This window comes from Nelusetta ayraudi, unplaced genomic scaffold (genome assembly GCF_046127955.1).
Source record: "Nelusetta ayraudi isolate G7.1 ecotype Tasmania unplaced genomic scaffold, CSIRO-AGI_Nayr_v1 ptg000083l, whole genome shotgun sequence".
NCBI lineage: Eukaryota > Metazoa > Chordata > Actinopteri > Tetraodontiformes > Monacanthidae > Nelusetta > Nelusetta ayraudi.
In genome coordinates, this window is record NW_027466133.1 from 1,451,961 (window position 1) to 1,468,913 (window position 16,953).

Below are 16,953 nucleotides of genomic sequence, written 5' to 3' on the forward strand. Positions count from 1 at the left end.
CAACTGATGGAGGTGCATCAGCATTGAGAAAGTTGTATTTTTCCCATGAAAAAAAACCTTCTTTTGCAACAAAATGCTTTCTTTTTTTTTTGCGAGTCTGCCATGAAACCTTTGACTTTAAAAAAGGAGAACACCGAGATATTTGTCGCTCTCCTTTAACGGCTTCTCAAGTGATGTAAGAATCTGCAACCTGCAGGTCTGCGTGTGTGTGTTTATGTTTGCAAAAGAGAGAAAGATTGAGAGAGAGAGAGAGAGAGAGAGGGAGAGAGAGAGAGAGAGAGAGAGAGGGCTGTAAGGGGAGTGCATGCACTCAGCTGTTCCCCTCTGCAACCCAGAACAGAGAGAGAGAGAGAGAGAGAGAGAGAGAGAGAGAGAGAGAGGGCCGGACAAAGGAGCTCGGCGAGGGAGCCACAGCCTCATGCATCCCACCCACCCACAACCCTCCACCCACCTCCTCCCTCTCTCTCTCTCTCTATCTCCCTCTCTCCTTTCTCTGGCAGTCCGTCTCTCCCAGGCTGTCAGTGGAGCAGGAGGCTGCGGCGCTGTGGGAAGTTCCTGAGAGTCCCTCACAGAGAGGAAGGAGAAGAACCAGGAGAAGAAGGAGGAGGAGGATCAGCAGTTCTTCTTCTTGGGAGGATATCGAGCCCTCGGTGGCGTTGCCGGCCAGTGGTGTCAGCCGGTGGTGTCAGCTCCCGCTGGGAGCTTTGAGGGACGGTGGCTGCTGACTGGGGCGGCCGCTGGCTGAGCGAGACGTGATGGTGCAGCGGCAGCAGCAGCAGGACTGGACCTGGCAGGCTGTTCTTCTCCTGACCGGACTGGCATCTCTGACCTGCGGGGCTCACAGTGAGTAGCCAGCGGCGCGTTAAGCTCCTGAAAGGTCAAAGGTCGCACTTTGTCCTGTTGTTTTCGTGATACTGACTGTGTTTAAATAAAGGTTGGAATAATCCAGGTTAAGGCTGAGCTTTTACACTATCCACTGCTAGTGTGCGCCCATCCAAACCGGATCCAAACTGGATTCAGAGTCCAGTTGTCTGTGTGTAAACATCACAACCTGGATCTGAAAAACAGTGAGTCTGATTGGATTAAACCCAATTTCCCCGCCTGCAGCAACAAAACCAAAACAGTAAAGAGGAACAAACTCCAGCACAGATGCTTGAAACTGCAGCACATTAATGGACGCTGTCCCTGAAGTGGCTGCTGCGCGTCTTCACCAGTTGCTGCCTTTTGTTTGGGCGGCTGTGACAGTCGGCCAGACTGGAGGACGCGTGCTATTTCCCCCGTGTTGCGCTCGGAGCCGCTAATTCTGCGCAGCTTTGTGCCGTCCGGACAAACCAAGCAAACCAAACACCTGCAGCACCTGCTCAGAGACCGCAGGAGAGACCAACTTCCACACGGCGAGCGATAACAACCAGGGGCCAGCGGGGGGGGGGGAGTCGTCGTGAAGCCCAGGCCGCTGTTTATGTGTGCAGCCCGTCACGCGTTTTGTCGGCTCACAGGTTCGTGAGGTGATCGGGCTATTTTTAAACCCGGGCGGTATTTATGATGAGCAAACTGCTATTATGATCTCCGCAGGGCGGGAATTAGGGAAGGGGGGTGAGGGGGGGGGGGCTACGGGTGCAACCATGAGAAACTGGCGTGCACTCTGCTGCCCACCCCCCGCCACCAGCCCGACACACACACACACACACCAACCAACCCCCCACCTGCACCCCCCCGCCCCCCGCTCGTGTTTTGAATTGTTTGAAGACGGACGGCCAGTTGTCTTTTTACGATGGATGCCAACAGTTTCACGGTGCCCCCCAACCCCTCACCCTCTTAACCCCCCCTCACCACTCACACACACACACACACACACACACAGTGAGGTTGTGACAGGCGTCCAGGGTCCAGCGTCTTGCAACAGAACACATGTGTTTCTCTGTTTGAAATCGCAGCTGAGCGAGACGCTGCTGCTCGCCGATGGTCGACTTCAGGGTTTTAAAAATGCACTTCAGCAGCAGCCGATCGTTTTGTTTTGTTTTTGTTTTTTTTATAATGAATGAGTCAAAAAAAAATTACGTTTTGTGATTCAGTTCAGTTCTTCATCCCTGTTTGAGCGCTAAGCACATTGTTTGATGGTGGTTCGGCCAGTATGCTGCCTGTGTTTCTGTCGTCTCTGCTTTATTTCCTCACTTGTCCGCAGACCAGTAGGAAAATAATCCCCCAGCGGACGGCTGATAACGGTCTCAATGCTTTACGAGGCTGATTTCAACCTTTTCTACGCTGGCTTTAATAGCAATGTGCCAAAAGAACAGAAGCTCGCCGTTGGCAAACGCCGTCTGGACGGAACAATCTGGAAAATGTTGTTTTGAAAGCAAGTTGAGTTTTTATTATGAAATGAAGTCATCGCATTAAAGGTGAAAAATTGCCACAAATCATTGGCTCCCGGTACAAAGAGAGGATTCACTTCACACGGAGTGTGTGAAATATGGAGGCCGGCTGTAAAGTCCTGGAGGTTGAGAACTATCTGCAACTTTCGCAGTTGGTCTTCAAATACCTCGGCGGCTTCGGACTAAAAATTCCTCTTTGTCCTGTTTGTGCACTCCGGCCTGAGCAGCAGGCGGTGGATCCCAGACCAGCGCTGTGTTTACAGGTCCGTGCACACATGCATGGTATAAGTTAAGCAGATGTCATGAGAATGTCTGACTTTAAACTGACCGGATGGCGAAATGAAAGGCCCACTGTGTGGAAAATGTGCTGAAACTTGCGTGAATATCGATATTTCAAGTTACTTCAAGTATAATTAATAATAAATTGATTGTAGCTTTGGCTTCCTCTTATATTAGGCATGTTTATATAAAGCTTGCATACACCGTATTTGGACACTTGTAGAAGAAAGACATGAGACAGACGAGTCCTACACGCTGCGCCTTTAAATTCTGACTTCCTCGTCCTTCCTGTGTTTTTCCAGTCATTTTATCCAGATTCTCAAACTGGTTGGGTTTTTTTTTTTTTACGCTGCCTTGTCTGATCTCAGGGATGTCTCCTAAAATGAGTAAACCATATGGGAGAACAGGGGGGGTCGGGCAGGAGGGGGGCATAAATCCAAGCAGCATGGTTAATTTGCCACCTGTTTCCACAGACTGCTCAGTCTTTTCTGGCTTCCTCCGTCTTCCGAGACTTTGTTTGACGATTGTCAGCAGTGCTTTGTAGTGAAAGCCGTCTTCTCTTCATTTGGCCGTGTTTGGACCGCAGAGGAGCTGCGTTTTTAGTTTTTCATTCACGGCGATCTCAGAAAGGTCCGGAGATGTCAGCGTGTCTCCGGAGGAGTGACTCCCTCCCTGCAGAAGCATCCAGGGGAGGGAGACGGTGGTCCTGGAGGCTGTTGAACACACAGATTTGTTTTTTCATCTGCATTCATCGGCACAACTTCATCAGTGTGAAGAACTTCCTGAGTGCAGTACCATCACTTCTCGTGACATCACAAAGGGCTGGTTTCCAGATTAGCTCACTGTCTGAGGGGCTGGCTGGATTTTTCTAAATGAAATTGAAAGAGTAGTAGGGACAGATTTCTGCTAGGAAACACTGTTTAAGGAGATTTTAACTGAACACGGGTCCTCAAGTTTCACCATTCCGAGCTTTTGAATCTCGAGTGAAACCGAGAGCTAGCAGCCACGTCACTTTTGTGGATCGTGGGCTCAAAAATGACACCATGTGATGGTGCCATGGCTCTCGTCCCTCAGCGAGCATGTAGCGAAGCCCAGCATTAGTCCAGCAAGTCCCGGAAAACGGCTGGGTGTGTGATCAAGAATGTGTGCTGGGATGTGCGTGCCAGCGTCTGCACCTGCTGTGGCTCAACCAGCCCATAGGTGTGTGTGTGTGTGTGTGTGTGTGTGTGTGTGTGTGTGTGTGTGTGTGTGTGTGTGTACAAGTGGCTGTTTGTCTGCAAACACCACATCCGTGCTAAATTGTCCGTGTCTGTATACGTGATCTGGGAGGCTGCCAGGGGTCACAAGGGAGGGCCAGAGAAAATTGTATTGTTTATTAATTTATTAATAAATATAGTTATTAATAAATAACGCTAAAAATATAATTTTTTTTAGGGTTAGGGTTAGGCTCCAGAAACAAAAATATAATTCAAGGCGTTGTTTGTGTTTTTGTGTCATTTATCAAGAGGATTTGCGTGTCAAACTTGCCTAGGTAGTACAAAATGGCCAGGTTTGTGACCGAAGAAACAGACAGAAAAGCCACTAAAATGTCCATGATTTCCAGGTCCATGGCATGGAAAAGTTTGCTATGGAGGACAAAAACGTCACAAACCCCCAAGACACACCCACGCCAAATCTGGGGCTTCAAGCCCATGAGGAACCCCCAAACCCTAACCCAGTTTCCAGCAGTAACCCTAACCCTAATTCCAGCCTTATCGCTAACCCTAATGCCATGCAAGTCTATGGGGTCAAAGGTCAACTTTGTCCTAGAGACATGGGGCCACTTGCCTTTTCATCAGGAGCCCCAAAGATGCGTCCACGCCACAATTGGGGCTTCTAACACATGAGGAACCCCAAAACCCAAACCCTAATTCCAGCAGTAACCCTAACCCTAATTCCAGTTTTTATCACTAACCCTAATGCCATGCAAGTCTATGGGGTCAAAAGTCAACTTTTCCCTAGAGAAATGGGACCACTTCCAGGTTGATCGGGAACCCCCAAGACGTGGCCACGTCAAATTTGGGGCTTCTAGCCCATGAGGAACCCCAAAACCCTAATCCTAATTCCAGTTTTATCGCTAACCCTAACTCCAACCCCACGCCTAACACAAACCCCAACACCAACACCAACACCAACCCCAACACCAACACCAACACCAACCCCAACACCAACACCAACCCCAACCCCAACCCCAACCCTGAGCCAAAATCAAGTGAATCTGCAGAAAAAGGGATAAATAACTGACACCTGGCTGTACGTTGCAACTTGTGCGGGAGAGGTATTCGTGCCCTTTATGTCATCAGCAAACCAACAACAAAGGTGTCGGTCAGCTTTGGCACACAGTTTCTGAAAAGCCAAAGAAGTAAAGGAGGAACTTTTGTCATTTCTGTGAAGTTCATCGACAGGAAGGAGACACAAACATTAGTAAAGTGAACTTTTCCTTCAGTGGTGCACATGTTGTCTCTCTGCTTCAGGCATTTGGTGGTTTGTCTCTGTGTTTGCTATGTGTGTGTGTGTGTGTGTGTGTGTGCCCCAATGTGATGGAGTGTGTTGTTGTGGATATAGCAGGTCTTTGCTGGACTCACACCCCACCGAGAGGTTTTTTTCCTCCGGTGGAGGCGGAGCTTTGCAGCGGGGAGGGGGTCAAAGAAACAAATGAATAAAATGTCGATGGCAGGTGGCGGTGACGGCACCGGCGGGCTTCTCACGCCGTCGGTCGCATTCCTGCACGGAGCTTGATGCGGCTGCGGCGGCGGCTAAAGTGGGACCAGGTTGCAGGAAATAGACGGGGCCGGAGGAGAGGGTGGAATGCGGCCCCCGACCCCCATCCACACACACACACACACACACACACACACGTACAACACGGGCACTTGTGAGCGTGACAGAGGCCTTTGAAGGCGGTGGGGGAGGGGGGAGGGGGTTCAGGAGAGGTTTGGCTCTTCTGCAGGTTGGCTGTGACCCCTCTCCGCTGGGTGGGGGGGTTCCGGGATGGGCGGAGCCCCCCGGGGAAGACGTCCGCTTTGAGTGGGTGATTTATCACCAGCACCTGGACCAACTTATCTCCCCTCGCTGTCACGTCCTCCCGTGAGCCGTCCGCAGATTAAACGGCTCTTAAAGGGCCGCTCTCGTGAGGCGGCCGTGGAAATCGGAACAATTTATGATTTTTTTTTTTTCTTACCTATTATTTCTTTCAGATTCTCAGGTCCACATTTTTCACAATGTCTCCAGCACTTTGAAGTCCTCCTCTGGGAGAAGAAGAGTTTTGGCCTCTTGACTTCTCTCTCTCTCTCTCTCTCTCTCTCCCTCTCTCTCTCCCCCTCTCTCTCTCTCTCTCTCTCTCTCTCTCTCCGTGCTAACAGCTGCAATCCTGTTTCACATTGATTTTCAGTTAAATCTAAAGGAAGCAAATGCCACCGCTCTGTTTTTTTGTACGCATCGATCGGCAGCCTCCTCAGCCTGCTTCCCCGCGTTGCTTCACACCATCCTGCCAGAGCGAGTCCGCGGCCACTTTAGTATTATGGGAAAGTTTATGAGGCCATAAGCGAATTAATGTTCCCGTCGTGGGAGGTCACTGTAACTGCATCGGCCGTCCAACGTGTGCTAATTAGCGCGCGAGCCAAAATACTTGAGGTCACACGGGCAATTACCCGCAGCAGTTAGCCACAGTAAGCGAGTCACAGTCCCATCCAACTGACGCGTGTAAAACTTCAGTTCATGGAGCCCCCCTGGAAGTGGGTGGGCGTCTTGTGGACCTTGGTGATCGTTACAAAGAAATGCAGTTTGTTGTTGGTCTCATCTGCAGTTTCACACTAGCAGAATAAATGAGCCGGTTTAAAAAAAAAACAGCTGAGCTGTGCTGATAAGGAGCTAAAAATGCTGTGACATGGACTGAGGATGTTGTGCAGACGTCGGAGTCACCGCAGGGAGCAGAGATACAGTATCTGCTGCAGATTCACCCAAAGATGCTGCTGCTGCTGCTGCTGCTGCTGCTGCTGCTGCTGCTGCTGTGGATGGGTGTTGTTCAGGATGTAACTTTTGGATTATTTCCTTGTGTAGCTGTGTGTCACACTGACTCAGTGTGTGTGTGTGGTTTAAGGAACAGCCTGTGGAATGTGCGGGGGATGCAGCTCAGATTTCGGGGTGACCTTGAGTGTGCCCTGTAGCTGACACAGCAAGTCTGTGTGTGTGTGTGTGTGTGTGTGTGTGTGTGTGTGTGTGTGTGTGTGTGTGTGTGTGTGTGTGTGTGTGTGTGTGTGCCTGCAGACATGAGACAACACGTATGAAAAACATCATACTCAAAGAATTACAAACTCACCTTTGACTTGCAAACCCAGCGTGAAGCCGGTGGGTCAATAGTCATTTTGTGCAGATTTAGATGTTGATCTAATTGATTGAGTGGAAGCTATGTACATTCTTTATTTTTTTTTTTAAAAAAGCTTTAAAATATTAGTCATTCATAGAGGTTGCCCCACTTTTGTGTTAATGGGGTTAAAAAAAAATAATTCTGGACTTCCAGCTGGTTTCATTCTTCCTGGTTCCAAGATTCCAAGCGGCTCCATCCAGTCCAGTCCAGTCGGTAGCAGCAGGGTTCCTCGCAGGAACACGTCCGTACTGTCTGTCCACCAGCGTCGCCATGGTAACGGTGCCAGCGCAGGCAACAACTTCCGCTCGTTCTTCTTTTACGTCGCGCACGTGTGCAATTCAAACGCCGCTGCAGACTTTTGATTCGTTCCAGCTGTCACACTTCCTGCACCGGAGCTTTTTATCTCCTGCGGCACCGGATGATTCGCGCGCTAAGAATCGGCTTCTCTGTCTGTCTTTTACACAGGCAACATGTTGGACGCCCTGCTGCTGAAGAACGGATGGAAGGGCGGATCAGAGCGAAGGGCGGAGGAGGGCAGCGGCAGCAAGAGCAGCAGCAGCAGCAGCAGCAGAAGTTCCACACTTCCAGCTCAGAACCTGCTGTGGTGCCACTGCTACCATCACTGCCCCGAGGACTCCGTCAACAATAGTTGCGCGTACGTTGAAAACACGCACACATGCACACACTAAAAAAAAGGAGGATTAGGGCCACAAGAAGAGAAAAAAAATCTAAGATAGAAGTTTCCAATTCGAGAATAAAGTTGAAATTTCGAGATTAAGGTCGAAATTTTAAGAATAAAGTTGACGTAAAAAAGACGAAATATTGTGAATGAAATCGAAGTTTATTGTCAACGTGAAGTAAGTCAAAATGTCGAGAATAAAGTCGAAAGGCTCTGAGCGCAAGTCTAGCATGTTGTACTTCCAATTTCGTATTTTGACTTTTTTCCCGAAATTTTTACTTTATTCACAAAATTTCTACTTAAAACTTGAAATGAAAACTTAAATGCATACCAAAAAAAATCTCATTGCCGTAATATATTTTTCTCTTTTGTGGCCCTCATCCTCTTTCGTGGGCTTGTGCAGCTGCTTGTTTACTTGGCCTGCGTCGCTTAATGAGTTCCCTGAAGCCTCGTTAGACTGCCTGTTAGCGCTTTCGCCGGCCAGCCCACCCGTCACATCGCAGCACACATTGACTTCTGTAGCGGGAAAAAAAAACAGCAAATGACATCTTGATATGAATAATACATGGGATTGTAAATATGAATGAGTCGCTGTTGGGAGAGTTCTGAAAACGTGCTCTGAAGCCACCCTGAATGTTGTCCTCGAAACTTTTTTTGAATCTTAACTCCGACGCCCAAAACTTTTACTCTTTTGAAGTGGTTTAAGATACAAGCAATGAAGCTGGACAAGAGAGAACACAGTGAACTGCTGCGCTTGACATTGAGAGATGGAGAAACATTGCTACGCTACGAAGTGACTGCAGCTAATAGCTGTGAGATTTTTCGCTGCTGGATATTAACGTCTAATCCTGGATTTTGACAGTGGACTGATGATGATGATGATGATGATGATGATGATGATGATGATGGGTACTTTTATTTGTCGCAGGACCGACGGCTACTGTTTCACCATGGTGGAGGAAGAGGAAGGAGGCGTGGCCGTGCTCACCGCAGGTTGTCTGGGACTTGCTGGGTCCGAGTTCCAGTGCAGAGTAAGTCAGCTGTGTGCATGCGTGTGTATGTGTGTGTGCTCGAACAATGAAACTTTCCTTCGCCAGCCGCTGTTTATGAGCCTTCGTCGACTCTACATGTCCGTTGTCAGCCTCTTCTAAAATGGAAAAAGCCTTTAGGATGTGGCAACATGTTGATGGAAATAAACATTTGGCAGTTGTTAGCCAGCGCTAAGACGGTGTGTGTGTGTGTGTGTGTGTGTGTGTGTGTGTGTGACAGGACACGTGGAACGCACGCTCCAGGAGAGCGCTGGAGTGCTGCACCGATCAGGACTACTGCAACAGAGACCTGCACCCAACGCTGCCCCCGTTGGTGACATCAGGTAAGACACACACACACACACACACGCACACACGCACACACGCATGCAGTGAAATCCTGCCCCGCCTTGAACCGGGAGTCTCTGAGCAGCGCCTGTCGCTCAGCCTCAGTGGCCGATGATAGGCGGCGACAGTTTAAGCGGTTACAAACCACAGCGGCACCGGCGGGTCGGAGCGACGCTGCGGCGTTTGATGGAGGAGCAGGTGAAACGCAGCCTGCAGGCCCCGGCTTGTTCTCTCACCCTCTAATGAAAAGGAGCGGCGCTCCCTCGGGCCTTCTTGAGTTTCTTGCCTCAGGACGGATGCGGGATATCTGTCCATCTGTTACTGTGTGTGTGTGTGTGTGTATGCGTGCCTGTGTGTGTGTGTGTGTGTGTTTCCTGCGAGCGCGCCATGAGCCGCAGCTCGGGCCTCTCTCTCTGTGCGTGATTGGCAGAGAGGCTGGAGCCCCAGAGCTGCTCCGAGGCCCTGCCGAGGTTTGGCCCCCTGTGTCGGAGTGACAGCCGATCTGAGCGGGGCTCAGGAAGAGGATGTGATCGATCACACGCTAGGGGCGGGAGGAAGGGCTGAAAAAAGGCAGCGGGGTGCCTGCCAGTGAAAACTAGAGCCGTGTTGGTGGAGAGAACGCAGAGCGGTCCGGATCAGGCCGACTCACAAAGGTCTCTCGGTAGCTGCGTTTTTCTGTTACCCCTTGAATTGCGCAAAATCTGAAATATCGCAATAAAAAACTGGTCATGGAAACACCGCTAAAAGGTTTTGACGCTAGCTATTGTTCGTGCACGTGGGTTAGAAAATATTCGTTTTGATATATATTTTTTTCTAACTTTTGCAGATTACGTGGACAGCAGTATCCAGTACATGGCCCTGTTCATTTCACTCACAGTGTGCAGCATCATCCTCGGCCTCATCTTCGTCCTCTGCTTCTTCAGGTGAGAAGCATCAGCTTTTTTTCTTTTTTTTTTCCTTTTTAAGTTCACGTCCCTAAAGCGTGCAGGTCTTAACGGGGGCGTGGCCTCTCTGTGTGCAGGCACAAGCGTCAGGAGTCGCAGCCGCACTACAGTATCGACCTGGAGCACGAAGAGACCTACATTCCGCCTGGAGAGTCTCTGAAGGACCTGATCGAGCACTCCCGTAGTGTCGGCTCTGGTTCTGGCTCAGGTCTCCCTCTACTGGTGTGTAGCAGCTATTACCCTCATGTTGTTAAACCAGTACATGCAGCGGCTGCTGCTCCCTTTGGACTTGGTCGATTAAATGTAATTTTTTCCCCAAAGGAATTTCTTTAAATATCAGACATTGTTAAGTTCCACATTTAATCAAATTGAATCGTTTTTACCAGACATTTGCAAGTAACACATGTCAAATTTCAAGAATTTTGTTTAAAAACAAAAACAAAATCAAGTCTCTATTTATGTACTCGACTAGTAAAATCCCAGTTGAATTCTTAATTCACGCTGTGGCACTGCTGTAAGTGTTTGCAGTCTTTGCAAGTCTTTGCAAGAAAAGAGTCCCGTCTGCCAAATATTCTTAGTTTATCGCAAACTTTAACCACTTTAAATACACTAAACTCTCTGCAAGTCACATCTTTTTGTCTGTTTGGAAAAATGGAAAGAAAACCTCATTATTGTTTTTGCAGGTGCAGCGAACCATCGCCAAGCAGATCCAGATGGTCAAGCAGATCGGGAAGGGCCGGTATGGGGAGGTGTGGATGGGCAAGTGGAGGGGTGAGAGGGTGGCCGTCAAGGTCTTCTTCACCACGGAGGAGGAGAGCTGGTTCAGAGAGACGGAAATCTACCAGACCTTCCTGATGAGACACGACAACATCCTGGGTGAGCTCAGCGCTCGGCTCATCATGGGCGAGATGAGAGCAGTCTGACAAAAGAGACAAAAGAAAATTAAGTTTCTTCCCTATCCGTACCAAGCAGTTTGTGATTCTTTTTGAAGTGCCTGTTTTTCATTCTGCCCGCCAGGTTTCATCGCAGCAGATATCAAAGGAACGGGCTCCTGGACGCAGCTCTACCTGATCACAGACTACCATGAAAATGGGTCCTTGTACGACTACCTCAAGTCCAACACCTTGGACGTCAAAGCCCTGCTCAAACTGGCCTACTCCTCCATATCGGGCCTCTGCCACCTGCACACCGAGATCTACGGCACGCAGGGCAAGCCGGCCATCGCCCACCGAGACCTGAAGAGCAAAAACATCTTGGTGAAGAAGAATGGATCGTGTTGTATAGCAGACCTGGGACTGGCTGTCAAGTTTAACAGGTACGTGTCGCTGAACCCAAATTGTTCTGTACACGTTTGGAGCTTTAAAGCTGGATACGTTTTTCTTTTCTTTAATTGTTATTCGTTTTTAACACATTATTTGTCTTTCCTGCAGTGACACAAACGAGGTGGACATCCCTCCCAACCTGAGGGTGGGAACCAAGCGTTACATGCCACCAGAGGTGTTGGATGAAACGCTGAATAGGAGTTACTTCCAGTCTTTCATCATGGCTGACATGTACAGCTTTGGACTAATTTTGTGGGAGATGGCTCGGCGTTGCGCCTCTGGAGGTCAGTAAGCAACATAAATTCCAAAACCTTTTTCTTTTTAATGGTTCAAGACTCAGATTACCCCAAAACCTGCAGATATGACTGTTCTATGATAGATTAGCATGAAAAATGCTAAAGAAGAATGCAAAAAAGAAAAAGTCAAACTATCAAAGTGGGGTTTCCAAAGTAGGCGCTAGAGGGAACAGGTAACCCTAATGCCATGCAAGTCCCCAACCCTAATTACAGCCTTATCGCTAACCCTAATGCCATGCAAGTCTATGGGGTCAAAAGTCAACTTTGTCCTAGAGACATGGGACCACTTGCAGGTTGATCGGGAGCCCCAAAGATGCGTCCACGTCAAATTTGGGGCTTCTAGCCCATGAGGAACCCCAAAACCCTAACCCTAATTCCACCAATAACCCTAACCCTAATTCCAGCCTCATCGCTAACCCTAATGCCATGCAAGTCTATAGGGTCAAATGTCAACTTTATCCTAGAGACACGGGACCACTTGCCTTTTCATCAGGATCCCTCAAGATGCGCCCATGCCAAATTTGGGGCTTCTAGCCCAAGAGGAACCCCAAAACCCTAACCCTAGTTCCAGCTTTATCGCTAACCCTAATGCCATACAAGTCTATGGGGTCAAAAGTCAACTTTTTCCTAGAGAAATGGGACCACTTGCAGGTTGATCAGGAGCCCCAAAGACACAGCCACGTCAAATTTGGGGCTTCTAGCCCATGAGGAACCCCAAAACCCTAACTTTAAAACCCTAACCCTAACAATAAGCCTAACCTCAACGCCAAACCTAAACCTAACCTAATAGTTCAGCGTGAAACAAGGTGAAAGAGTCTAAAGTCACAACCTTTCTTAGTGAGATAGCGCAGAACCTTAAAGTCCTGTGTTTTCATTGTCTTCATACACAACCCTACATGCGTTCCTTTGTTCTCTGTGCAGGCATAGTGGAGGAGTACCAGCTGCCCTATCATGACCTGGTGCCCACCGACCCCTCCTACGAGGACATGAGGGAGGTCGTCTGCATCAAGAAGCAGAGGCCGTCTTTTGCTAATCGCTGGAGCTGCGACGAGGTATTTTGCATGCGTTTGGTTTTTTCTACATCAACATTAATTCTTGAATCGAATCAATTGATTGCAGCGGTGCGTCCCCCTGAATGGCTGTCCTTGGTGTGTGCAGTGTCTGCGCCAGATGGGGAAGCTGATGTCAGAGTGCTGGGCTCACAACCCGGCGTCTCGCCTCACAGCCCTGAGGGTGAAGAAAACCCTGGCCAAGATGCTGGAGTCCCAAGACATCAAACTGTGACAGAGACAGAGACGGGGCTAAAAGACGCTACTGCTGCTGCTGCTGCTGCTGCCGCGGCCACGTCAGCCGGGCCAACAGGAGAAAGGGAATAACATCATAAAAAAAAAAAAAAAAACAAGACTGTGAATGATGGGACACAGGAAAGTGACAGGGACGATGAGCGATAGAGATAATGGTCGGCGGAGAAGCGAGAGATTTATTACAGCCGGCCCTCCCCCGAGGGGTGGGGGGAGGGAGTGTGGTGGAGGAGGGTGGGGGGGGAGGCAGCTCAGGCTGTTCCGGGCTGTGCTTTCTGTGAAAGCTGAAACACTCGTCGGGCCCCAGAGTGTGACGGCGGCGGAGAAAAAACGAAATCCCTCCGGACGCGTCGCCTCCTTCCGTCCCTGGTCGGCAGACTTTTGTTCTGCCGGGAAAAAAAAACCCAACTGCTTCTTTAACGTTTGGACTCACAAGAAACGTGTTAGTTCTCAGTGACCTCATTCTCAATGACTTCCTCTAATTATTGTTATTTTATTATGAAGAGGGGGCGGGGGAGGGGAGGGCGGAACGTAGGCGAGTAAATTAATTATTAACAAGCAGAAATGGATGACAGATTTTTCTATATATTATTGTCCAATGTGCATTTTTATTGCGATATTAAAAAGACAAGAAAGAGATGTTGCATTTTTGTGTTTTTTATTTTATTTTTTTTACATTTTTGCATTTTCACTGGTTTTTTTCTTTTCACTTAACCAAAATAGAAGCTTTTGAATAATAAAATCAATCAATCTGAACATATTACGACATCATCACCTTGAGGCACTTCCTCGATCGCTTCCTCCCAAGGGTCCAAAGAACAAACCAGAGCCTTACACTTCGTGTCCAATGTTGCATATAAATATAATTTATTATTAGTCTTAAAAATTCTTTCTTACACTTTGTACAGTAACTGGACGAATGCAAGCAAGTGTGGTGGAGTGACATCGTGTGGGCCGGAGACAGACGGGCTACATTCTCACTATACACAGGAAAAAGGAGAAGAACAACAACAACAACAACAAGAAGAGGAGGAGTCATGAAGCTGAATAGAAGTGGAGGGGCGGGGGGTGTCGAAGACTTGTCCGCCGACGGTGGAACGATTGTTTCAGAAAGATGCAACGCTTGCATAGAGGGCTTGACGGAAAATAACTGGGACAGCTGCTGAAATGAAGTGAGAGGAAAAAGAAAAAAAATATATATAAAATCCACTGACAGTCACGATGGCTGCGGCTGCTGCATCAAAGGAATGTTGCATTTACAACTAGCACTATTTTAGTCAGTGTCACTGTAACATCGATGGCTTCAGTTGCTAATGTACAACACGTATCTGAGTTAAAATCACCCCCCCCCCCCTCCCTTTCCAAAAAACAAACAACCCCAAAAACAAAAAGCCCACACACCAGCATCATCCTCATTGGAACACCAGCAACATGTCACATCTGACAGATGCTCCGTGTTCATTTCAACCTCGCACACTGTGTGTCAATTCATTATTTGGTAAAAAGCATTTTTATTCGCTTGCATTGGTTCTATAAAAATATATAAATATATTTGTTTTTTGTTTTTTTCAAAGTCCCTTTCCTGTCCACCTCCCCGCACTTCCTCTTTTCTGTAGGAGATATCAAACGGCGTAGAAATTGTTGCAGGCTTCGTTCGGCTTGAGAAGGAAAAAAAAAATGTTTTGGTTCGAAAAAGATAAAATAGCCTCGGTTTGCCAAAGAAAAAAAAAAGGACCCGGTAAAAGCGAAAAAGATTAAAATAATAAAGCACCAATGCAACTTAAAAGGGAAAAAAAGGTTTAAAATGTAAATAAAACACACAAATAGAGCAACAAAAATATTGATCATAAGTTGTAAACGGTTACATCGATTATCCTTCTGTACATGGAAATAATGTGGCTGGCAGGATGAGTCATTTACGGTGAGTGTCCACAAGGGGTCGCTATGATACAGTCGTAAAACATCCCAAAAAAAAAGGAAAACAACCAGCGTCAACAAAATAAAACTATCCGTAACAGGCTGCGTAAAAAATAAACAATGAGGGAGAAAAGACGTATAAATAAGCACTTTCATTAAATACTGTGACGTGACAGACAGACACACACACACACACACACACACACGCTCACACATTAGTCCGCGGCTCCTCCTTCCCTTTGATCCTGTGACCTCTGGCGTGCGTCTCGCACTCCTGGCGAGCAACTCCTCATCGTCCCCTTATCGGCGCCGCCCGTCAAATTACCAGACGGCTGTTTCCACGGAAACCACGGGGCCAAAAATATCCAGTCGTCGAGAGAGAGGAGGGGAAGAAGAGAGACGGAGGGAGGAGAATCCCTCTCTTTTATCATCATTATTTAAAAAAAAAAACAAAACACGTTTTCACCCATAGTTTACTGGAGGGTGTGGAAATTCGGAACATCTCCTCCTCCTCTTCCTCCTCCACCTCCTCCTCCTCCGGCCGTGTCATCGCCGGTGCCAGCTGTCAGTGCTCGCCGGCGGCGGGCACCAGGCTGTCGTGGCGTCCCATCTCCTCCAGGACCTGCGCCAGGCGGCTGAGGTTGCCGTCCGGGAAGTGCTGCACCTCCCACAGGTCCAGGATCACGCCAGTGGGGCTGGACTTGGTGGCAAAGTAGTTGAGATACCTGCGAGAGAAGAAGGAGGAGGAGGCGGCGGAGAAGGAGGAGGTGGAGGAGGTGGAGGAGGGGAGGAGGGGAGGAGGGGGCGTTTTTAGGACCGGGACGGAAGTCTTGAAGAAGTTCTAAAACATTTCATCTCCTTTTTCAGCCTCTTTGTCATCACTCACACGCACCCACTGCTGGATTTCCAGATAAAAAGAAAAGAGAAAGGATGACTTCTGATGTCTGTGTTTCACGGCTACCAGCTGAGAAGTCTTAGCCGCACCCCCCCACCCCCCAAAATCCCCCCCCCCCCCCTCCCACTTCCTTCGCCACAGCTCCGTCAGAGGTCTCGTCAGTGTGCAGCTGCTGCCGGTGATAAGACCGCCCCCGCTGGGCCGGGCCGTGCAAAACGGACATGCACTGCACCTCCAAAGACACACACACACACACACACACACACACACACACACACACACACACACGCATGCACGCACATACACACACACACACGACGATCAAAGATGGCGTTTTGAAAAGATTTGCGTCTTCTATCTCTGTCTCCCTCTGTCTCCCTCTCTCTTTCTGCTCAGTCAGGCTCAATTAATCTCAATTCAACAGATGTTTATCGCAGAAATGAGTCACATTCCTGCAGAACAATAGAAATCAAAACGGAAAAAAAAAAAAAAAATTCCAATTGTTATCAGCACAGTTTTATTCCTGATGCCATCTCGCTGCCAACTTATAATGAATAATTCCCGAAGCGCATCATTTTTTTCCTTCTTTAAAAGTTTATTTCTGAAATAAGTCTTCATTCCCCCCCCCCCCCCACCCCCTCCCTCCCTCCTCCCTAACGGCCAGTCCCAGTGACTCGTCGCCCACCTGTCCAGGTTGAGTTTGTGGGCCAGCATCCTCCAGTCGTTGCCTCTGGTCTGCGGCGCGTCCAGGCTGCCGCACAGCTTCTGGCGGATGGAGACGGGGATGCGGAAGGCGTTGGGTCCCACCAGCGTGGTGATGTTGCTGGCCGGGTCCAGCAGGGACGTGTCGATACTCTGGGAATCCTGCACGGGGTCGGGGAGACGTTTGTTCAGAGCGAAAACAAAACAGCACAAAAAAAACACCAAGCGCATTTTGAAATAATCTCAACATTTTTTATTTTTTTTTTAGAAACATTGGAATGTGACATCAAAAGACGCAAACCAGCACCGTTTTCAGCATGTGGCCACCTCTGTTTTATGACATTAGCGTCCAAAAATAAGTCACATACAGTTGTCATAAAACCTGAAGGGAATCCTGGTTTCATGTGCTCACAACAAAACAAAAATCGTCACTACAGAAGGAGTTTTAACAACACAACATCAGAAGAA

General features: G+C 48.5%; 2 protein-coding genes across 3 annotated transcripts in view; one reads left to right on the forward strand and one right to left on the reverse strand.

Moving 5' to 3' along the window:
• The first annotated feature begins 423 nt into the window (after positions 1-423).
• Positions 424-13,608, forward strand: bmpr1bb (bone morphogenetic protein receptor, type IBb). Its single transcript, XM_076044890.1, has 11 exons — positions 424-843; positions 7,519-7,708; positions 8,661-8,763; positions 9,002-9,104; positions 9,935-10,031; positions 10,130-10,274; positions 10,736-10,928; positions 11,070-11,367; positions 11,483-11,658; positions 12,592-12,722; positions 12,829-13,608. Exons 1-11 carry the CDS (start codon positions 756-758, stop codon positions 12,952-12,954), a joined length of 1,650 nt encoding a protein of 549 aa, XP_075901005.1. The 5' UTR covers positions 424-755; the 3' UTR covers positions 12,955-13,608.
• Positions 13,609-13,612: 4 nt separating this feature from the next.
• Positions 13,613-16,953, reverse strand: part of unc5cb (unc-5 netrin receptor Cb) — a 108,826-nt gene continuing 105,485 nt past the window's right edge. For both annotated transcript variants that reach the window (XM_076044879.1, XM_076044878.1), the window contains 2 exons: positions 16,469-16,647; positions 13,613-15,613 (listed from right to left, as the gene is read on the reverse strand). In XM_076044879.1, coding sequence (XP_075900994.1) covers positions 15,454-15,613; positions 16,469-16,647 — 339 coding nt within the window. In that variant the 3' untranslated portion in view covers positions 13,613-15,453. The remainder of the gene's footprint in view (positions 15,614-16,468; positions 16,648-16,953) is intronic.

Bases quoted from the DNA above. Each gene is read 5' to 3' on its own strand.
- bmpr1bb (XM_076044890.1), top strand. From the start codon at position 756: ATGGTGCAGCGGCAGCAGCAGCAGGACTGGACCTGGCAGGCTGTTCTT. The intron at 10,929-11,069 runs GTGAGCTCAGCG...TCTGCCCGCCAG, and splicing joins GAGACACGACAACATCCTGG to GTTTCATCGCAGCAGATATC. The intron at 11,368-11,482 runs GTACGTGTCGCT...TCTTTCCTGCAG, and splicing joins CTGGCTGTCAAGTTTAACAG to TGACACAAACGAGGTGGACA.